General features: G+C 42.8%; 1 protein-coding gene across 1 annotated transcript; it reads right to left on the reverse strand.

Moving 5' to 3' along the window:
* Positions 1-1,094: 1,094 nt before the first annotated feature.
* On the reverse strand, positions 1,095-23,653 carry LOC138954904 (gametogenetin-binding protein 2-like). The gene is made up of 12 exons (XM_070326653.1): positions 23,400-23,653; positions 21,253-21,437; positions 20,770-20,910; positions 17,903-18,001; positions 16,245-16,355; positions 15,171-15,380; positions 14,136-14,313; positions 9,264-9,452; positions 8,543-8,930; positions 6,172-6,263; positions 5,511-5,597; positions 1,095-4,126 (listed from the first exon to the last, which is right to left on the reverse strand). The coding sequence occupies exons 1-12, from the start codon at positions 23,478-23,480 to the stop codon at positions 3,887-3,889; spliced, it is 2,001 nt and encodes a 666-aa protein (XP_070182754.1). The 5' UTR covers positions 23,481-23,653; the 3' UTR covers positions 1,095-3,886.
* Between the last annotated feature and the right edge of the window lie 132 nt (positions 23,654-23,785).

A 23,785-nucleotide genomic window follows, 5' to 3' on the forward strand; every position in this document is an offset into this window, starting at 1 on the left:
ACTGGACATCTCTTTCTTCTCCTCCTCCACTCCACACAACAAAATCTGCATACACATTTCCACAAGAATTTTCATAAAGACAACACAAAATAGGAACCAAAAAATATAAACATTGACACAAACTGTGCTTTCTGCAAACGACAGACATCTTTCTTTCTTTATTTGGTGTTTAACGTCGTTTTCAACCGTTCAAGGATATATCGCGACGGGGAAAGGGGGGGGGGGGGGGGGGGGGGAGGGGGATGGGATAGAGCCACTTGTTAATTGTTTCTTGTTCACAAAAGCACTAATAAAAAAATTGTTCCAGGGGCTTGCAACGTAGTACAATATATGACCTTACTGGGAGAATGCAAGTTTCCAGTACAAAGGACTTAACATTTCTTACATACTGCTTGACTAAAATCTTTACAAACATTGACTATATTCTATACAAGAAACACTTAACAAGGGTAAAAGGAGAAACAGAATCTGTTAGTCGCCTCTTACGACATGCTGGGGAGCATCGGGTAAATTCTTCCCCCTAACCCGCGGGGGGGACCTGCTTTTCTAAGATTGTTGGGGGTCTTACAACAGGGCTACCAGCGCATCAGGAAAACTTACATCATTTCTCCATTCAAATGATGCTTTCGCTCGGAATCAGAGATGTCTTCAGTGACACATGTAGATCACATACATAATACATAATACACGATATCATTGTCACATTCTCAGTATGGCCTTGTGCAGGTGTAGACAAGGTGAAACAGGACATTGGATACTACACATCTGAGAATTCTGGGTTAAAATCCTTTCCTCGAATGGCTAAATCCCTTCAAAATCACAAATCAATACACAATATCATTTTCACATTCTCAGTATGGCCTTGTGCAGGTGTAGACAAGGTGAAACAGAAGAAGGACATTGGATACTACACATCTGAGAATTCTGGGTTAAAATCCTTTCCTCGAATGGCTAAATCCCTTCAAAATCACAAATCAATACACAATATCATTTTCACATTCTCAGTATGGCCTTGTGCAGGTGTAGACAAGGTGAAACAGAAGAAGGACATTGGATACTACACATCTGAGAATTCTGGGTTAAAATCCTTTCCTTGAATTCTTTCTTTCTTTATTTGGTGTTTAACGTCGTTTTCAACCACGAAGGTTATATCGCGACGGGGAAAGGGGGGAGATGGGATAGAGCCACTTGTCAATTGTTTCTTGTTCACAAAAGCACTAATCAAAAATTTGCTCCAGGGGCTTGCAACGTAGTCTTTCCTTGAATGGCTAAATCCCTTCAAAATCACAAACCAATCCATGTCTTTGAAGCTTTCCGTCTACACCAACTAGTTCCTCGAAGGTGGCAAACTGATCCAGGGTTTAGAAGCAATACCCCACTAGACACTGCCATAAAATGTTCACTCAAAATTTGGCTGCTGGTTTCTGAAGCCATTAAATATTGACTGAGAACGTGGAATAGAATCGCAGACGTTTTTGGAACAAGTCACTTTTCTGTCTTTAGTTGTGTTCTTCTTTCCGCTAGTTTTCTCTTTTAGGTTTGCAATCTGTATTTTTTTCAACGATCAGATTGGTTTTTAAAATTTTAATTTTCATAAAAATTATTCCTATTTCAATAGCAGACTGTTGTGAATTGCCAAGATTATTTCAATGATGTCAAACTTACAAAAATGACACAACTTGGACTGTCATGTGAAGACAGTTGGACAGTTAGCCATAAAGGACTGGAATGTTCCTTTACATGCCCCTGTTTCTCCTGCTCTGAGCTCTACATTATTTTAGGGGGGAAAACATCCATCTTTAAACAGCACAAAAAAGAAAGATAAAGGACAGATAAGAAACTGAATATTCCTTCATTGACACCAAGCAAAAACGGAGACAATCCAGCATTACATGTATATTAAAAACACCTTTCATACACTAAGCTTTCGCCTACTGTTTTGTATTGAAACAAAATGAAAAATAAAAGGACTGGTCAATCACTTACAAGGATAATCAATAAAGAGGAGGGGGGGGGGGGGGTAGGGAGGTCACTGGAGAGGGGAGAGAGGGAGGCTTTGGGCACAGAATGGTGGAAATTTACCTTCTTACAAGATGACCAAAAAGTGCTCATGATAACTTTTTTGAGGGCTTACAGTAATAAAACTCTTGACTAAAACAACCGTTCTGTACTTGGAAATATACTCTGATTTGGTGGTGGTATAAAGTAAGATGTTCTGTATGCTAAAAGCCCTGTGCAAGAACTGCACACATTTCAATCGAGGGAAAAAAGCTTTCAGCTATCAGTAAATTTTACTGTATCACAGGAAAAATGAATGCTAAAATACAGACTGCAACCTAAATACTAATTCAGTCAAACCTGAAAATACACAGGCTTAGTTCAGCGGGCATGGAGCGCCATCACAGAATAAACAAACAAAACTCTGTGACGCACATTAACAGAAGTGGGTTAAGTACTCTTACATTTCAACAAGAACAAAGAAGACATGAATTTCACTGCAGTATTTTGTTCACATTCAGAAGCAAGCCCTTTCAACAGAACCCATCAGCAATTCTTTGATAAAAGTAACAGAGCCAGCAACAGACAAAAATATATCCACAGGTAATTTCTTTAATACATGTTCACTTTCTTCAGTCTGTGCCGGCAACAATTCATGTTCCACAAAAATCCAGGGCATACAGTGCAGCTCTGCTTCGTTTCTGTCAGACTATGAAGAACAGTGGATCAAGAAGGTGGAGGGGGTGCCAAACTCTCAGAAGAAGGGAGGTAATCATGTAATCATTGGACAGAGACAGTTACAATCTCTTCATTCACTGAAGCTAAAAGCATACACCTTGACTTTCTGCCATTAGGAAGACAGCATAGAGATAAGTCTGAACGAAATCTTGGCAAAATCCCCCCCCCCTCCCTTACTCTTTATGTCAGAAGCTAGTCCTACATTTTTACTGGACGTCTAACATGCTAATCAGGCTTTTAATGCTAGAGCAGGAGGATGCATACTACAACACTATTCCTCATGGCCAAAACAAAATAAAAAATTGTTTTTAAAAAATAAAGAAAAAATAAAGTAAAAAATCCCACTTACAGAGTATAACTTCATCTGATCAACTGCGTACACTCTATGTCTAGTAAAAAATCCCACTTACAGAGTATAACTTCATCTGATCAACTGCGTACACTCTATGTCTATGAGCTTCAAGTGTTCACAATAGCAGATCAGAACTGACACATCTCACCATTTCTATCCTGAAACATAACACTCCAGCACTGTTGCATGACTGAGATTATGATCAACCAAATACTGTTCTTAAAGAAAAAAGAAGTTCTGGTGGTTTACAACAGTCTTGTATTTCCCGGTTACTCTTCATAACCTGTGCTATTGCAGAAGTGAAATAAAACATAAACCAGGCTACCTGGGAACCCAGTGCCACAAGGAACATTCTGTCACAAAGTGTACTTCATCCACATCCATTGAGAATATTAAAAAAAAAGACAGAAAGAACGTCTACACTGTGCAGGGTAAAAAGAACGTTAAGAAGAACAAAGAAACAAAAACAATGAGATTGTCGGATGGGATGGCAAAATAGAGATTAAAACAGCATATTTTGTTCATTCAAAACAGAGCTTCAAGGCTTAGATCCCCGAATGGGAATGAATCGGGGATGGAAGAGAGATGGAAAATAGAAAGGGAGCGCAGGAGGTAGTAGAGCAGGTGGGAGGGGGCACAGCTATCCATATAACGGGACAAAGGCAATAAACATAAAGTTCCGACACAAAAAGAAGAAAGCTCCAGATTCCACAGTCTCCACATTCACCACAATCCTCACTAACCCCCCCCTCACCCTCATCCCTCCCAGTCCGAAGACACGCATCCCCTCCCTCCCCTCTACTGATGCTGGAAACGGAGGGAGAGGTGGGGGGAGGGAGAGGGGGAGGAGGAAGGCGACGACATGGGTGATGTCTCGCGCTGGAATCGCATGATCTGGAAGCGCCGTTTCAGCGTCTCTCGCAGTTCCAGACGCTTCTGTTGCACGCTGCTGCGATTGGCTTGAAACATGCGAATTTCTTCCTCTGAGATGCCACACTCCCCGTCCTCCTCCTCGCCATGCTCACACGTTAATGAATTCTGCAACGAATGACACGGACAATTGAATTAATGCGATTTCTCTTGAGGCCTTCCTGAGCCCGAAGTTGATTTTGTCAAAAGTCTTTATTCCAAAAATTCAGTGCCATAGCTACATGCAGTGAGCTTCGTGAAGTAGACTTACGCAGTCGACTTCTTATAGGAGCAAAGAAAGAAAAGAATGAAGAAGATAAATAAAAAAATAAAAATAAAAAGATCCAGCCATACAAAAAAAAGAAGTAATGCCACTGCCTCCACCTGACTCCTCTAAAAGACATAAGTACTCCAGACAACCTAACGAAACAAAAAAGTCCAAAATAATCGTTGACAATAACATTTTAAACTTTTTGCAGATCACAAGAACTTAAGTAAGTACTGTTGCTGATTTTTGACCCCACAGTGGAAAAACAAAAATTTATTTTAACTGGGGACGTCGCTGCTATTCTGGTTCTCCTACTAAAGGGAGGAAACTATATTTCAACATACACAAACACAGACATTGAATACCATAAGCTCCAGAAACAACCTATGACATATTGAAACTGTTGACAAAAATTCTGTTCAAATATAACTAACTGACCAAAGAAATGTAGCATGCCAAAAAAATACCGACTGCAAAATCTTGAGACTAAATCAGATTTAATCTCAAGATAAATAATGTGTTGCTCAGAATGCACAGCACCTGTTTTAAAGCAGCCATATATTTTGATACCTACTCCCATGACAAACAATACTGTAAAACTATACCTGAATTAACCTGTTCAGACAAATCTGAGAAACAAAGGGATGTAAGCGCTCCAAATCCATACGACATGTGCAACAAGAGTCAGTGAGAGTTGTGCGGAACCAGTCTCCTGGCACCTGAGCGAATAGCGAGCATTGAAATGAAAAAGCGACTTTCATCCTCAGAAGAAACAAACAGACCTGCCAACCCTTGTGAAGCATAGCAATTTAGATTTAAAACAAAAATTCAGCAAAGCAAATGGTGTGTAAGTGTAGCATTATCCAAACAAATTTTGCACATCCGCCTTTAGGCTATTTCATGCTTGAATATATACATTTTTTAAGTTTTTTTGTGTTGAAAGCAGGAACATAATTGCCAATAGAGAGTGTATGCAGTGTCACTTTTCAATGTGGAAAATGTTTTATGACCCATATTCTGACCGACCACTATATGGAGTCAGAAATGAGTTGCAGGGCTCACAAAAAGAGCGAACTGATGCATGCTTGTGATTATTTGTTTGAGCATAGCAATTTTAAGCTTGGCGTAACAGCGTAGCAATTTGTTTTAAAACGTAGTATGCTACGCAGAAAGCGTAGCAGTTGGCAGCTCTGAACAAAGCAGTGAAACAAAGAATGACAGACTGATCACAAGGGAGACACTCACTGCTAATAAGTCTTCCAGGGAGCTCATGTTCCTTGCTTGACGACACGTATGTTGTTTATCACTGGCACAGGGTATGCTCAAGTTTGTCTGCAACAGCCAGTCAGTGCATTTTAACACACAGGTTTCATTCAACATAAACATAATCCAACAGCGAACAGGTCTTTATGAATGCTACCTCTCTCAAGCAATACAATCACTAGATCTAGCTCAGTTGGTAGTGCACTGGATTTGTGAACCTCAAGTCACAGGTTCGAATCCGGGTCGGGCACAGGTTACCTTTATGTGCAGACTTAAAATTAGTATCCATGTACCACCCCTGTGTCACCATTGTGGCAAATAAAAGATCTAGGTAATTCTGCCAGAAATGCAGATGAAGGTTAATAAAGTACTTTTTTTTTTTAAATGTGCTTACAATCAGAATCTCGTGAGGCATTGACTATGAATATTGTAAGAAGTCATGCGATTGCAGACTATAAGAGAATGAAACAATGACAATAACTTGTGAAACGCACAGACATAATACTGAATCCTTCACTGCAATGAATTGAGCCTCCATGTCAGAAGCCAAAAAAGATGGAAGATGTTTACCCCAAAGAAAGTAGACATGGATGATACTCAAAATATGCCTTGAGGATGCAAGAAAGCGTCTCCGAAAACTCACTGTATGCAATGGCGGAAACTTTCTCTCTGGTGAGCCTCCCACAGACCGACATTCAGAACAGCTTAGCTCCCCTGCCATCGGACACTCTTCACCTGTTCCGAGAAAAAAAAGGCACATTTTGTATGACTGAAACCTCACAATAACGCGACAGTATTCATATTTTACAGTAAACACATGCCGAGTTGTTCATCAGTGAAAAATAAACACATTTTCGAACAGAACATTTTGAGAATGTCATGATCTTTCCAGTTTGTACTAGAACTGTGGAATAGGAACGTTTGGTACCCAAACAAGCAAGCCAAAGAAAACAAATATCAGCTGGTGTCTGATTTTTCCACCCAGTCATTTATTTGGAGCAAGGTAAACATAATATCTTCCCAGGGTAAGGAACTTAGACGATGTTCGGATATAACTCTTTCGGGTGTGTATGGCTTGTGAAAAAGATCATTTCTCTTGCAAACAGAGGCCAACTTCCCCACATGACATTATACGCCAATCACTGGCGAGTGATGTGTTTCCAAGAAAAACTACGAGTCTCTCACAACCCATAAAAACCTGACAGAGTTTTTTTTTCAGATGCCTTCTATTAAATGCTAAAGATAATTGAACAACTTGTTTCTGAACTCTCATGTGTATAAGGCCTAAAAAAAAAAATAGGTGTGGTTACGGTAACCCGACCTACCCTATTTTTAGGGGCCGACCCTATAACTTTTTATTACATTTGTCAAAAAAACACCAAAAAACAACAAACAAAAAAAAACCGAGTGCAGAAAACGCAATGAAAGCGACAGCGCTCGAGTCGCACACTTATTTCCCTGTCGAGTAGGTTTAATTTGTACACATTAGAAAAAAAAAGTTAAAAAAATAAAAAAGTGATTGCCTACCTTCCTACCCTATTTTTTTTGGCTATGTTACCTTAACCACACCTATTTTTTTTGTGTGGCCTAAACACACCAGCATCCCTCTTACCTTCATGCTTGCAGACACTGGGGGAACAAATCTTGAACCCCTCGGAGTGCTACAGTCCAAGGAGTGCAACAGTCCTAATTTAGCCCAGTAAACTGCTGTTCCCAATAATAAGAATGGCAAACGATAAGCACCCCAAAAGATAAATGCTCAAGCTAATGCTTATGTCAAGACATAACACCGTCAGAACACATCTCTCAGAAGCCTTGTTGGAACTGGACAAGCAACGTCCCTATTTAAGCCTACTGAAACAGTGTCCCTTATCCAGGGTCCCCACTGGTTTTTAGAAACAAAATTCCATGACTTTTCCATGACTTTCCATGAGCCTCAATAACATTTTCCATGACTAGATCCACAGGTCGCCATTTCCGAACACGCAAACTTTTTACGTCTTGTCACTGCCAGTTTTGACACTGGCTTGCTTTGCACTGAATTTGAGTCAGTTTCTACGCTCTTCGACAAGCAAGTCAAGCATTTGCTACGCAGTCAGATTATCGGTAATGTTTACTGGTCCTGTCATTTCACTAAACTGGACCAGCCATTGTTTGTATCCATCTGCACTTTCGTAAATTCCGTTTCACTGTGACTTGACGAACTGTCATTTTTTTCACCGCGATACACAGTTCATTGCGAAGATCTTCCTCGGTAATTCGTTCCAATTCCGCATACTTTTTGTTGTCAAGAAACAACTCGAAAGAAAGTTTCAAACTCATCATCCTCCATCTTGCTTGTCGAAGCGCTGAAGTACTTTATCGATGCAAAAACAAAAGCAGAAAACTTCGACGAAACCGACTCAAATGCAGTGCAGACGACACGACGAGATAACGGAAGGAAGTGAGCCTCGCTTTGGCTCAAGTGCTGTTAAAAATACCGTTATTCTCGTATGCAAATACGAAAGAAAAGTTGGTCATACGAACAAGCCTTGTGCTGGCGACACAAATCGCTGCTGGCTTGCAAAGGGGGGGGGGGGGGGGGGGGGGGGGGGGGGGGGGGATGGCTGGGCAACGAAAATCGCCGCTGGCGTGCTAAAGGTTAATTTTTCTTTCTTTCTTATTTTTGTTAAATTCCATGACTTTCCATGACTTGAATTGAAATTCCATGACTTTCCAGGCCTGGAAAATTAAAAATCAAATTCCATGACTTTCCAGGTTTTCCATGACCTGTATGGAACCCTGCTTATCAATCTAAACAGTAACAGCAAAACACGGTGACAAACCTGGGCTCAGGTGCACAAAGCAAAACTGGGTCCCACCCAACTGATTGGTTGAAATCACAATACATCTCAATTTCAACCAATTCAGCTCTGCGGCTGGTTTCAACCTAACTAGGTGGGACCCAGTTTCGCTTTGAGCACCACAGCCCTGGTAGCCTAATTCTCACTTGTAAACACATGTAGTAGTCTCACCTTCATGCATGCAGACACCGTCGGAACAAATCTCGGACCCCTCGTTGGAACTGGGCGTGCTACAGTTGTCACAACCCTCCACCTCGCTACTGTAGCCGCAGTCGCTGTTGCGGAAATGACAATCGCCGTTGCGGAACTGCGTGGAAGGGGAATCGTCACACATCTCGTTGCTACAAGAATGGTCTGTGTCGTCGGGGTTGTGGTGATGGTGGTGGTGGAGGTGGTGGTGGTGGTGAAGGTGATGCTGAGGGTAGGGGTGGTTACAGCCTGGGCTGTGGAGGTGGTTGTTGTTGTTGATGGGGGAGGAGGGACAGTGGCTGCTGTGGTTGTCACACTGCGCCAGGTGAGACGTCTCCAGGGGCTTGGTGGCGATGGAGATGGACGAACACTGCAAGGACAGAGTTATATCACTAATGTTCATATTCACTCTGACTTCAAGCATACATTCTCCTTTTCTCTACCTGTCAATCTATCACAATCCCTTTCACTACATTCGTTGTAGTTTGTCCGACTTGCACTAAAACAGAAATAGCAAGTACAAAGAAGATGAAGAAGTCTAGATATTGGCAACCTACAATACAAACATTTTTTGATGTCAGAAAAGGGAGCTTGCCTGCTGATGGATAATAATATTCATGTTCTCGGCTAACCAGTTTATATCAACTAATTGATGAACACTGCTGACAAACCCAGCCCCCACACACATATGCAAGTCACTCACTTCACAATGGCTGGTCTCTTGTAGCTCGGTCTGCTGGGCCAGGTTCTCTCGCTCGCTCTTGGCCAGCTTCTTGCGCTTCTTCTTCTGGCGCTTGAGCTCCTTGCGCTGCTCCTTGATACGCTCCTCCTCCTCAATCTCCTCACACATACGCTCCAGGTTGCTCACACCCTGCTTGCGCTCCACCGCACACTGCAAACAAGAAGGTTAAAATTAAGTAAGTGGTTTAAAAACTGCATTGAAACCTTCGTCTTAAATCTTTTAAATTCTTTAAAAACTTTCACTGCATTAAGATTGTTGTGGAGATCGCTAGATACCACTGGAATCGAATGGAAGGATATAGAACATTATAGAACTTACTTTGATTAAGTGCGCAGTCACTCATGACGTAAGCGTAGACGCTCATCGAACAGATGGAACTGTGTAGATCTAACCAGATTAGTGTCGATGTTTCCCGAATATTCTCGTATGTCCATTAACTATATAAGTAGGGCTGCGCACACGTATTGTTGTTCTTTACCAGTCTTGCACTTGTTCTTTCTTACACTGTGCTGAGAGATATTGTCACCGTTGTTCCAGCTGTTAATAAATCTACAGAACCTACACAAATCGTTGTGTCTCCTTTGCGACTGAGAGTGACGAAAGGAAAAACACGACAACTGGCGTCGCCGACAGTTACTTCCCTTGTCTATTCGGAGTGACTTATTACTGCAAAATGACGGAAACAGAGCAGCTGATAACGCTTCTAAGGGAGCAGTTGGAGCAACAGCAACGCCAGCACAAGGAAGATATGGAGCAACAAATGCACCAGATGGAGATGATGATGAAAGTGTTCAGTGGTGCCGCAGCTTCTGCCAGGGAGGAAAGCTACGACGATCCGAGTGCTTCGAATCTACGTTTTCCCATTACTACACAGGCAGCTGCAATCCCATCTTTTGTTGCGTTTGATGCAACATCGGAACTGTGGCCTGACTACTGGTCAAGATTTTGCACGTTTGTGGTCGCCAACTCCGTGCCGGAGCAGCGCAAGGCTCAAGTTTTCTTGACGAATCAGACTGCTACGGTCTACAAACAACTGGCAAATCTGGCTACTCAGCAAAATCCGCCCAAGGACATCAACAGTTTGACAATGGACGAAATTGTCAAATTCATGAAAGAACAGTTCGACCCGAAACTCTTCTTAGTGCGTGAACGTTTCAAGTTCTGGAGTGACATGAAACGGAAGCCAGGCGAAACTCTCCAGGAGTTAGCAGCGCGCATACGCCAAGACGCCGCTACCTGTGACTTTCCTTCGATCAAAAACCCACAAGACGAAGCTCTGAGACAGAGATTCATATGTTCTGTCAACAATGAGGCTGTCTTAAAGGCTCTATTCAAGATCAAGGACACAGAGCTGGATTTCGCACGTGCTGTCCAAGTCGCGATTGAGACTGAAGACGCAGCGAAGGTTGCCAAGGAAACTGTCTACGGTTCCAAGACCATGCCAGTCAACAAGGTCCACCAGAACAAGACTACGGGTCCACGAAAGAACCACAAGCAGTCTAATTCCACAGACAGGAAGTGCTACCGATGTGGAAAGGCCCACAAAGCAACAGACTGCCCCCACAAAGAAGCCAAATGCCGATACTGTGACGTCACAGGACATTTGGAAGCTGTCTGTAGAAAAAAGCAACATCAGAATCGGGAACGACATTCCCAGGCTTCCGTGAAGAGAGTCACGAAAGCAGAGCTTGTCAACGCGATCCTCGGTGAAGTTCCCCAAGATACTCCTAGGTTGGATGTACCCATAACAATCCAGGACCGACAGTTCACCATGGAACTGGACACCGCAACTACGGGAAATTTTGTTTCTCTTCCGGTCTGGAGACAACTAGGAAAACCGAAGCTGGATGACGTCACACATCGTTACGAATCTGCCAGCAAGCACGACCTGCCCGTGCTGGGAACTTTCATGGGCCAAACCAAGGATCCAGTGACTGGTAAGCAAAGCTCAATTCCGTACATCGTCACCAAGATCCCTCATCTGAATCTGCTAGGACGCAAAGCAATCCAGACTCTGGGAATTTCTGTGGACAATGCTCTAGGACTGAGGAGCATAGAGAGTCACGCTAAGAGTGAGGGTGCAAAACCTACGCATCCAGCGACCTTCAACGCGCCTTATGCTGCCCTGCAACGAGATTGTCACAGACTGTCTGATAAATTCCCAAATCTCTTCAAACAAGAATTGGGATGTCTCAAGGACTTCGAACTGGACGTGAAGTTCAAGTCTGATGCGAAGCCGGTTTTTCACAAGGCACGTCCGGTACCTTTCGCTCTTCGTGATGACCTCGCCAAAGGCTACGAAGAAGGCATCGCCAAAGGAGTCTGGAAGCCAGTCCAGTTCAACGAATACGGAACGCCAGTGGTACCAATTCGTAAGGCACAAACCTCGGGCACCCTGAAGCCCAAGCTACGGATCTGTGGTGACTACTCAGTGGGCATCAATGATCAGCTTGAAGATCACCGTCATCCATTGCCACTCCCAGAGGAACTGATGCAGAAGCTAGGAGGTGGATTCGGATACACCAAGATCGATCTTGCTGATGCCTACAACCAGATCAAGCTGGCACCAGAGAGTCAACGCAGGCTAGCCCTCAGCACTCACCGTGGGGTACTCCTGCAGCAACGACTTCCTTTCGGGATAAAGTCAGCACCTGGTTACTTTCAAGAGATCATGGAAAACCTGACCTGTGATCTACCTGGTGTTGCCGTCTTCCAAGATGATATACTCGTCAGCGGGAAGGACGCCAACGACCACCTGAGCAATCTGGAACGTTTGCTCACTCGTCTGAACGACAAAGGACTCAGATGTCGTCGTGAAAAGTGCGAGTTCGCACAAGCCAGTGTGGAATACCTTGGACATACCTTATCGGCCGAAGGGATCTCCAAAGGATCGAAGGTCGAGGCAGTTTTAAAAATGCCAGCCCCTACGGACGTCTCAAGCTTGAAGTCTTTCTTGGGCTCAGTTCAGTTTTACGGGAAGTTCATCCCTAACCTGGCCAGCATGGCAGAGCCGCTCTACTGCCTGACGAAGAAGGCGAACCCCTGGAAGTGGGGAGATGAGGAACAGGCAGCATTTGAACAGTTGAAAAATGTGCTTTCCTCGGATCAAGTTCTGGTACACTTCGATCCAAACAAGACTTTGGGACTAGCTTGTGACGCGTCCAACGTTGGAATTGGAGCAGTCCTATTTCATCGCTATCCAGATGGAAGCGAGCGCCCAATCGCCAACGTGTCCAAGACTCTCACGGCTGCAGAAAGGAACTACAGCCAAATCCACAAGGAGGCATCCAAGTCTCAGATGACTCCAGACTTGAAAGCTGTCGTCAAGGTAACCAGACAGTACAAGGCCGGAGATCCTGTGTATGCTCTGTACCATGGACCTCGCCGAGACAAACAACCCCGATGGGTACCAGCAGTCATCAAGAAGTCTCTGGGTACTCGCTACTTCAACGTCATGGTCATTCCTCATGGTCCAGTATGGAGACGACACTGGGAACAGCTACAGCCACGCTACACCACTGAGGAAGACAATGAACCTGGTGAGGAAGTGGACACTGTTTCTGAACTTGTAACAGATCACCCCATGGAGATCTTGGAAACTGTGCCACAAACTCGGAGACAGACCAAACCCAAAGGTACTCCATCCGTTCCAGAGTATGGACCAGACAATCCAAGACGGTCAAAGAGAACACGCAAACCCCCAGAGAGACTTTGCTGTTGATGCTTGAGGAGTAGCATCAGTTTAGGTGGGGAGGTGTTGTGGAGATCGCTAGATACCACTGGAATCGAATGGAAGGATATAGAACATTATAGAACTTACTTTGATTAAGTGCGCAGTCACTCATGACGTAAGCGTAGACGCTCATCGAACAGATGGAACTGTGTAGATCTAACCAGATTAGTGTCGATGTTTCCCGAATATTCTCGTATGTCCATTAACTATATAAGTAGGGCTGCGCACACGTATTGTTGTTCTTTACCAGTCTTGCACTTGTTCTTTCTTACACTGTGCTGAGAGATATTGTCACCGTTGTTCCAGCTGTTAATAAATCTACAGAACCTACACAAATCGTTGTGTCTCCTTTGCGACTGAGAGTGACGAAAGGAAAAACACGACAAAGATTTTGTTTTTTTATACGTTCACTTTCTCTTTTCAAACCTCATGTTGTCTGCTGTTAAGGTCTGAACATAACAAAACAAAAAAAGAATTGCTCTGCATTGAATCACGCAGTGACATTATGACCTTTAAAATCTAGTCACTAGTGAACATCATTTGCTGACACTCAGACTGGTGGCTTGAGACACTCGTGCGTAAAAAAAACTTCACCAGTGTACCAAGTAGCTTTGTGCAAACTGAACACGCTCAAATCTGAACCAGAACAAGGACATGAAACAGTTTAACATTCGCCTTTCTGCGCAAGCATGAACCCAAAACCCACACTACATCCGTTCCCTTTTCTGAAACTCTTTGGATGATAAAACTGTACCAACAAACCAAAAATCTCATTGCAAACCACTACAACCTCGAAAATATTTTTTCCTAACTCTCATACAAATCTGTTCAAAGATCTTACATTTACCCCAAAGTCTTTCCATACAGTCCCAACACTCAGATATGTATTTCATTAGTAATTGAATTCATATCCGTTCATAGATCTTGCATTAACACTAACAAAATCTCAATGGAAAACACTACAGCCTCTCGAAAACTTGTCGTTACTCTCATACAACATCTGTTCAAAGATCTTTTATTTACATCAAAGTCTTTCCATACAGTCCCAACACCCAGATATGTATTTCATTAGTAATTGAGTTTTTATCCCGACATTTTACCTCAAAGTTTTTCCTGAGAGTCTCAACCCCCAGACAGAAGAGGAGTCGCCACGTCTGCTCCTCCTGACGGAGCTTCTGGCCGATCTTGTGCAGACGATCGTAAATGTGGATACCCAGGCATGTCAACACTTCCTCCTGGGCAATGTCCAGGGTCTTGGCATGACGGTCACGACGATTCCTGTTCAAAATAAAATAAATGGTTAAACCGTACAACCTGACATATGAATCCTAATATTCACCAATAACTCAGGTGAGTCAACAAAACGAAAACAACAGTGTTGCCAGTGCAGCAATTGCTGATGTTAGAGAAACGGTGACCTTTGTCGCAGACATGGAACTGGACATCAGACAGAATTTGTTGTCTTTTTTGTATACAGTGGAACCCCCCTTTTAAGACCTAAAAAAAATCTGAGAAAATTTGGTCTTTGAAAGGAGGGAGTCTTAAAATGGGGGTAAATTTACAGAGGTTATGAACTAAATGTCTGAGAAAACAGGGTCTTAAAAGGGAGGGAATCTTAAATTGGGGGGTCTTAACAGGGGGGTTCCACTGTATCTTATCGTCCTTGGGGGAATTCCCTCAAGCGTACAAGAAATAAGAACCGATGGCTAAGCTTCAAAATTCTTCAACACTGATCTTGTTTTATGACTGTTGTGTTCAGTAAATATCTTTCCTCACAAAGGATGCTTCCTCTCACTGCTCTTTTGTAGTCTCCGTGTGAAAGTCTCTCAGGTACTTGTACTGATCACATTCAACTCATTTTAAAAGGTTGAAGGCTAGAGCTAAAGGAAGGCCAACCAACTCTGTCTCAAGTATTCAGCACTACATTTACACAACTTTTATTCTTTATTTTACTCCTAGAACCACGGAAGATTTTTATCCCTCCAAAAGAAGAAAATATTACACTGTTATACACAGTCTCATGACCTCCATGGAAGGACTATAACTATTAACCAAATCGATGAGCTCCCGCGTAGAAAACAAAACAATACAATTACGCAGCAAAATCTTGCATGATGACAGTAATCGACACTCACATGCCAGTAAGCTCCGGCTCGGCCATGTTGATCAGCATCTCAATGTAGGTGTCGTCCTCCGTCACGTGAATGTGGCGGTTACCATCCTTGTTACACGTACGCAGTTTCTCAAACAAGCGCACGCAGTAGCCCTTCTCTGACTGGCTGTCGTGTTCACCAATCAGGATGTTGTAGGCAAGCATGACTTTGGCGCGACACTCTGTGCAAAACCTGCCAGGACAGAAGGGAACGATGCTCGTAAAATGCAATATTTCTCTTGAAGTAAACACCATATCATTATCGAGGTCAAAGTTCACATTCATGGACACAGTACATGCACTCACGCTGATTCATAGAATTTCAGTTACTCGTCCCCTAAATGTCAACTCCAGTGAAACCGGAAAGTTGATAGAAATAAACAAAACGTAGCAGAAGGAATGATTTAAGTTGATCGAACTGGCGTTGTTGATTTAGGGTACTTACATATCTTTGACAGACACTTAGCAATAGCTGGGTAACATCCTTCAGACTGTAACACTCTTTTCCATCTCAGAAATAAACCTCTTCTGCCTTCCTAAGCTTTTCCTAAGGTTTTTACTCTCAGGCTCACCTGCTTGTGAGAGTATTGTGTGCTTCACTGGTTTTTCTGCTGGAAACTCAAGATCTGTAATGTGTACATCAGTAATTCTGCATGCATTCGCACACAAGGGCAGTATGATTCTGTCTGTTCAAAGTCTGCACTGAATGTTGACTCTGGGAAATACAGTAAACTCAGCCGCCCTACCTGGGCCTCGAACCCAAACCCATAGCAACGTACCGGTTACACAGCCAGTGTGCTAGGAATTGAGCTACAGACCCACACTAAACTTCAGTTCAATCTCACAACAGAGTTTTCCATGAAACAAAAGTGAACACATCAGTAACCAGGTTAGATTTTTATTTTTCAATATTTCAGCAAACTGCCTTCTTGAGGATGTTATTATGAAAGAATGAAAACAGATCTTTCCATCTACTTTCCTTTGATCATGAAGAAAACACTAGTGTGAGACTGGTCAGCAAAGAACACACGAAGCAGACTAGTGTTCAAAGTGGTACCTGTGCTTGGTGAGGTATGAAGACAGGGTCTCCTCAAACTTGCCACAGCTGATGGTCAGTACGGCCGCCTGGCAATCCTGGCTGATCAGCTCCCATACCTCTGACCAGCAACTACAGGAAGGACAGAGAATTTAGTGTCGGTCATACAAACAAAAAAACAAGAAGAGCAAACGCTCGATCGAGTCACTTTCGCAGTTCTGAATATTATATGAGGCATCAGATGGACAGGAAGAAATTGCTATTCACAACACAATGCATACCTGAAGCATACCTGTGACCTTGAAAAAGGTCAAAGGTCACCAAAGCAGACGTCAAAGTGTAGAGGTCACTGGGAGTCACGTTCACATAAAATTTGAGCCCGGTCACTTTTATAGTTTCCGAGAAAAGCCCAACGTTAAGTTGTGTGTTGCCGAACAGAAAAGGCTAGTTATCTCCCTTGTTTTTCTGATAACGTTCGTAAAAGGCTACAGATGTAAATACTTTGATGTAAAGAATAATCCTACAAAGTTTCAATCACATCCGATGAACTTTGTCAAAGATATAAAATGTCTAATTTTTCCTTTGACGCTGACCTGTGACCTTGAAAAAGGTCAACGAAACCATCGTTAAAGTGTAGAGGTCATTGGAGGTCACGACTAAACAAAATATGAGCCCGATCGCTTTGATAGTTTCCGAGAAAAGTCCAACGTTAAGGTGGTGTCTACGGACGGCCGGCCGGCCGGCTGGACGGCCGGACAGACTAACACTGACCGATTACATAGAGTCACTTTTTCTCAAGTGACTCAAAAAGGGAACCGCCGTACTGTATGGCAGCTCGCTTTCCCCAGTGAGAAAGCAGCCCGAATTTTCATGAGGATAACCTCACAGGACGATATGAAATCTTATCCTTATTCTCTTATCAGTCCAAGCTGGTCACGTAAACAATACTCTCTGATCTTATTACACCTGAATGCTTCTCAGGCCTGAGAGTTGCAAGTATTTTAATCGCCATGGCGAGTAGAAACATGTAACTGCCGAGTAGAAATGTTCATCTACTCACCAAATGCGAGTAAAGTGGCTAGTAAAGTTTGCTCTCTGGCTAGTACATTTTTTAGAATCACTAGCCAAATGCTAGTGCACCATTTGTTTTGGACTTTCAGGGCTGCTTCTGAATTTGCCTGTGGAATCTGACTGTGGCTTACAAGATCCTATTTTTCAAATCAACATCTCAAAAGTGAATAAAGCGACACTTACTCAACAGTTAGTATAGTAAAAAAAAACTTTCACGCTCATTGAACTTGAAAGTTGGGAGTGACAAGCACACAGATTACAATCATGGCTCACTGACGCCTGTGCATAACTGAAAAACACTCAATCATTCACAATTGTCAACTTGTCAATCATGCCTATGGCATGTACTGATGTGGCACCTCTGACACGTAAAAGGTATCAAAATTCCAGCTCATCAAACAAAACAAGAATGCAATTCCATAGTTGATCACAGAGGAACAGAACATATATTATTCAGACACATTAGTATGGACAGACATGTTTGCTATGAAACTTTGGTATTTTCTCCAAATCAGCACACATAAAAGCTTGCACTCAGATTGAACCTAACACAACAGTATCATTTTGCAAGGTGCAAAAGACAGGGTCAAGCCTGCCAAGTCCTTTACCTGGGTGTCTTGACCTTGTGAGTGTCCAGGGAATGCAGGTTACACCGCTTCTTGCTCTTCCCCTTGGTGATGGTCTCTAGCACTGTGCTGTGCTTGGGCCTGCACACAGATACAGGCTATACTTATAGTCTACCGTTTTCATTTCATTTTCATTGCTTTATTATCCCAATCCAAGTCCCTTCCCCTGGTGGAAAAGTAGCAGCAAAAAGGACCGCGCTACCAACATGTGTGCGGTGAGGTGTCATCAGCCACCCCCACTTCTGACGGAATGACCGAGATATGTTACGTGACACAGCGGTGACACCGGGCTGGGACATGAGTCTGCACATAAAGTCGACCCTGTATCCAGCCTGGTCTGGATCGAAACACATGACCCGAAGATTAAAAGTCCAGTGCTCCATCAACCGAGCTACCATGCCCCCTTTCTCAAGCCGTTGACTGGATGCCGCTCTTCAGCAACACCCTTGTAGACCGTGTTGTACACCAGCCTAGATCTGTTGAGACTTACACACAGGTCAAGAGCATCCTTCCACTTGGACACATACCAAAACTCTACAGCTTTGCTGCTACCTAAGCAGACGGGCGCTGTGGTAAGACGTCGGCCTCTTAATCGGAAGGTCGAGGGTTCGAACCCCGGCCGCGGCCGCCTGGTGGGTTAAGTGTGGAGATTTTTCCGATCTCCCAGGTCAACTTTTGTGCAGACCTGCTTAGTGGCTTATCCCCCTTCGTGTGTACACGCAAGCATAAGACCAAGTGCGCACGGAAAAGATCCTGTAATCCATGTCACGAGTTCGGTGGGTTATAGAAACACGAAAACACCCAGCATGCTTCCTCCGAAAGCGGCGTATGGCTGCCTAAATGGCGGGGTAAAAACGGTCATACACGTAAAATTCCACTCGTTCAAAATCACGAGTGTACGCGGGAGTTTCAGCCCACGAACGCAGAAGAAGAAGAAGAAGAAGAAGAAGAAGCTGCTACCGAAGCAGGAAAGGACATTTTTGCTCAGTTAATATTCTGTACCAGACACCTCTGTCAATCTGCAAAATGAATACAGCAAAATATTCCCTACTCTGCTCAGAAAACAGACTGTAGATGTTTAGTACGTGTGCCAGGCTATCAGTTGACACCTCTCTTCTCCTAAAAGCTAAAATAGCTCCACATCTTCACGCAAGTTTCTTGATTTAAATTAAGGAAGAATTAAATCAGACAAAGGATTTTTTTATGACTTTTGTTTGAACACTCGAGCGATTCATCAAACTGTCACACACGTCTGCATCACTGAATAGAGGAACAACAGCTGTATCCATAAACAATCAAAGATGGAAGATTCACATATATCTGTTCCATCTTTTGGGAATGTTTGTGTTCAATCATTTTGCACCACTAATACATGTGCTCTCTGTGTCAGGTATACCCCTAAAACTTTGCATACATGTGTATTTTCTGGGAGCAAAATGAGGCAAATGTGTAGTTTTGTAATTGAATGTGTAGAATTTCTCGTCGACCTATCACAACAACAAGAACAATGATTGCTGTGGAGATCGGCAGATTCGCATCAGCAATGATGTGACAGATAATGGCCTCCGCTTTGGTGACAGACCTTTCAAAAGTCTTTTTTTGCCTTGTCCTCTGCCTCCTTGTCGGCACCCTTTTTCGCAAAGCCATCCATTTTCTTTTGTTTCGGTTTGCCTTTTGCTTGAGTCACTTCGTCCATTTCCTTATGGGATTTACTATTCACATGACGGGTACAATCAAACTTTCCATCGTGACTGACGAAAAAATGGGAATTGCAGACAGTGCAATGAGCATGATGTTTTCCTTTCCGCGAAGAGACAAGGCATGGGTAGTCCTGATGATATTTTGGCAGAAAGACTTGGTTCGGCGCATTGCTCGTCTTTTTCTTTTTGGTCGGTGGCCTTTCGGAGTCATTTTCTTCACAGTTCTCATCTTCACTTTCGTGTGCTCTGCGTTCAGCCATTGTGTCCAAACGCCCGCGCCGCGTGGTTTGGCAGTAACGCGTTCAGTTGTGCCCGGCATTCGCTTGGAGCTACAACGCAACGCCAGCGGGCGCTTTACGCGCTTCACGCAGCAAACGACTGCTGGCCGAAAACATGGATTGGAAAATGGATCGGTCAAGCGAGATGAAGAAAATTACGGATTGTGATATGCGTAGCCGAAACAATACCGTTTGCGTAGAAAACGACAGACTTGCGTAATATATTATTCAAATTCGTAGTTTACTACGCTCAATGTGTAGTGTAAACAGGTCTGGGTATTGCAAGGGTCGATGTTAAACACCAAATAAAGAAAGAATTGCAAGGGTCATAAAACTTAAGCGAACACCATAAAGGGCTTAACATTTTTGTTTGTTTCTGTGATCAGGTTATTCAACCTTTACCATGGACATCATCATTTCTAAATCAATGGCAAAAACAGAAGCTGCAAAAGTTGTACAGTTCAAACATCATGTTTTTGCTTTGAAGTGTAAATAGTCACTGTTGTTGTGACAGCCTTGTCCAACAATGCAAAGCCTCCTCCTCTGACACCAGCGACAGTGTTTGCACATTCACTTTACACTCAGTAAACTTCGCGTCATCGCATCACCAGCTTGTACAACTTCATTTCAAGATATAAGAAGGAACATTTGTACAAGGTGGTGTATGAGAAACAAACAAAATATAGTAGGAAAAAAAATAGAGAAACAAATCCGTGTTCACACTGCTTTCCAACATAAACCAATTTCTTCAAATTCACCATTTTTGATACCACACCTCATATTCAAAACTGATCTTAAGAGCTTAGCACTCACGACAAAAAAAGCACGTAACACATCATTCTGAGAAGCAATCCATTAAACTTGTACATACCCATGAATGTAAAAGAGACAGTATAGTGATCGTGGATCCACAATGTCTGCTTTAATGGAAAGCTCAGAGTGAGGTGTCACAACTAGCGGTTCAAGGGTAGGAAAGCCAGCGCTGACCAGTTCCGAGAATAACTGCTCCACGCTGAAATCACAATCAACATTGAATTGCATACAAATTACAATGTTGCATAAATTCAAACAAAAGATATCTCCTGCACTTTAGTCTTTATTCCTATTTAGTAAGTATAACTAGAATAAAGAGGTTACACTACACGCACACCACTGTTCATTGTGACCCGATGGTAGCTTTCCTACACTGATGAGAGGAAACATGTGATCCCCCCCCCCCCCCCCCCCTCCACTGACAGCACATGTATCATCTAAACAACAGCAATAACAAAACACGGGGAACACCACTGTCAGTCACAAGACACTCTTCGAAACTGATTTGTACTGTAACAACAACAGATCAGCAGTGCCATACCTTCTCCTGCATCCCACACAGGTAACAGACTGCGCCAGGTGAGAGAAGATGTCCTTGCTGGTGGCCAGGAGCGCCACGGCTAGCTCGTCATGGGTCAGTACCTGACACTTGGTCACAAACTTGTCCAGCTCCTTCTGCTTCATCTGACCCTCACAGCCGCCACACTTTTCAAACTGCACCACCATCTGAAAATAAAGATCGGATAAGATTAGGACTGAGAGTTAATCAAACTTTTCTGAAACAGCCTAGGGAAATAACACACCCATGATTGGATTAGAGTTAGACTAAGAGTTCATTTAAATTTTAACTGAAGCATGACACCATCTGGACAAAAATCTGGTCAAATTAATATAATATATATATTAATCATTATATATTTTGCACTAGCAGAAAACCTGGATCACTCAGATTAACAGAATGGACACAAAATCAAAAGTGTTGCAAAATACTTGCTGCAATTTGGTCAGAAGAGACTACATTTTGTCCTGATGAAGTGAGCGAATGGGATGCCCGTATGTTCTCCTGATTCATCTTCTTTGTACACGAGCTGAAATGTCCATGGTATTTACATGTATGATTGTTTTTACCCCACCAATTAGGCAGCCATACGCCGCTTTCGGGGGATGCATGCCTGGTATGTATGTGTTTCTATAAGTATAACTTAATATTATAACCGACCGAACTCTGACATGGATTACCATATCTTTTTCGTGCACACTTGGTCTTGTGTCTGTGCCTACACATGAACTTGATGAAGGGGGATAAGGCACTAGCACCAGCAGGTCTGCACATAAGTGTGTGGCTGGGATTCGAACCCGCTTAGTAGGCCGGCATCTTATCCACTAGGTCATTATGCCCTTCTTCCTGATTCAATTATTTTATGATAAAGCTCTGTCAGATGGTAACTTCTAAATAAGTAAATAAACAATCAACGAGAATTGCTTTTGTCCCGTTGCCAGTGAAACTGAAAGTTTTGTAACACTCAGGCATGGGAATTCAAAAAAAGACAAAACTCTGAAAATAGGCCGAGGTCAAGGGGTCGCTTAGGCCCCGGCAGGGTACAGGGGCAGAGCCCCGTTGGGGAGACCAGAGGTGAAGAAGCCCCCCGGAAGGAAAACAAATTTTAGCTTTTTAGACCAATATTTTGATAGTTCTCATGTAAGCAAATAATGGATAGAGAGACAATAGTACATATAATTTAATTTACCTTTTTTTTTGCCGCGGACAATTTTTTATTTTCGCTGAAACGTCATTTCCTTTTCACGGAAATCCGCGGACAATTCCCATGCCTGAACACTAACAGCGTGCCTACTAAACAAAATCACTGTCTGGATTTTACAATTTTATGGGTTGATCATTGCCAAAACATGTTAATTACTTTTTCTCTGTGTTTGTTTTCTCTGGAAGAAAAGTCCTGTGTGCCACTGAATCAGTGAATGTCTGCATGCGTGCCGAAGACTTAAATTTACCCCGTTAATGACAAATGAGACCAGGGTTTGTTCTCTTATAACCATTTAAATGAATACCAACCCAATGCACCAAACACACTGTTGATTTTGAAAATAACAACACTGAAGACAAAGAGTTTTTGTGTTCACTTGTTTCTCCACATCCATCAAACCTACAATTAATGAATTATTCAAATTGATATCTATCTGAAATAAGAATTTATCATGTCTGTGCCTTAAAAGTATATCAAATCCAAGTTCAGACAGTGCCAATGCATTGAGTTGATTCTATGAATCAAGTACTTTCTGTTTTGTCAGAACCAGAAATAACTTGACTGGAGATACCCAAAGAAGTACTGTGCAGAAACCGAAGCATAAAGCCCAACATAACTTTTAAAAGGAATTCGCTGGTGTGCTAGCTGGAAGCAGACACACGGTGCTAGTCAGCTGTCTGCAAGTCTAGATGCCAGTAGCATACAAACAGGTGGGCGGGAGTCTTATTTTTCTTCGATTTTGCACACTGCACATGGCTGTTGACGACATACTGCAGTTGAGAAATCCTAGGTGACAGTCTGTCCAACCTTATCAATGCCGATTTAATGACACCACACAAAGACATCTGACTCCTATAATCAAACTATAATAGTAAATAGAATCTTTCTGTGGACTCTGTCGCGTTTTCTAATGAGGGGAACTTACCTTTATATCGCTCTCTTCCAGCGGCATTTGACGTCGAGAAAAACACGTATCCTTCTTACATACACTTATAAGACGCGCCATTGCAGGAACTTTTAGTTTGCTGATCAATCACAAACTTCTCATGAATTACTCAAAATAAAATAAATGCACAAAACTTTTCACAACAGCCCGAAAAAACTTCAATTCGACATTGGGACACTTTCACAGCCAGTAACAGAAGTCAACCATCTTGGCCTAATGACGTCGCCACAAGGAATTTGTCCTTCGCTTACAGGAAATAGTTCGCATATTGAATACAGTGTGTCGATTATTGTAGGAAGTCAGGTGCAAGTTTAGGCTTAGAATAACATACATGAATACATTTTAATCAAAAAGAATAATATGGT

Source organism: Littorina saxatilis, unplaced genomic scaffold (assembly GCF_037325665.1).
Source record: "Littorina saxatilis isolate snail1 unplaced genomic scaffold, US_GU_Lsax_2.0 scaffold_493, whole genome shotgun sequence".
NCBI lineage: Eukaryota > Metazoa > Mollusca > Gastropoda > Littorinimorpha > Littorinidae > Littorina > Littorina saxatilis.

What these genes read in the sequence shown, in the direction of transcription:
- LOC138954904 (XM_070326653.1), bottom strand. Translation starts at nt 23,480, where the DNA reads ATGGCGCGTCTTATAAGTGTATGTAAGAAGGATACGTGTTTTTCTCGA. An exon ending in GAGCCGGAGCTTACTGGCAT is followed by an intron (nt 14,314 to 15,170) that starts GTGAGTGTCGAT and finishes TATTTTGAACAG; the next exon opens with GAATCGTCGTGACCGTCATG. An exon ending in AGTTTCCGCCATTGCATACA is followed by an intron (nt 5,598 to 6,171) that starts GTGAGTTTTCGG and finishes TGGCTGTTGCAG; the next exon opens with ACAAACTTGAGCATACCCTG.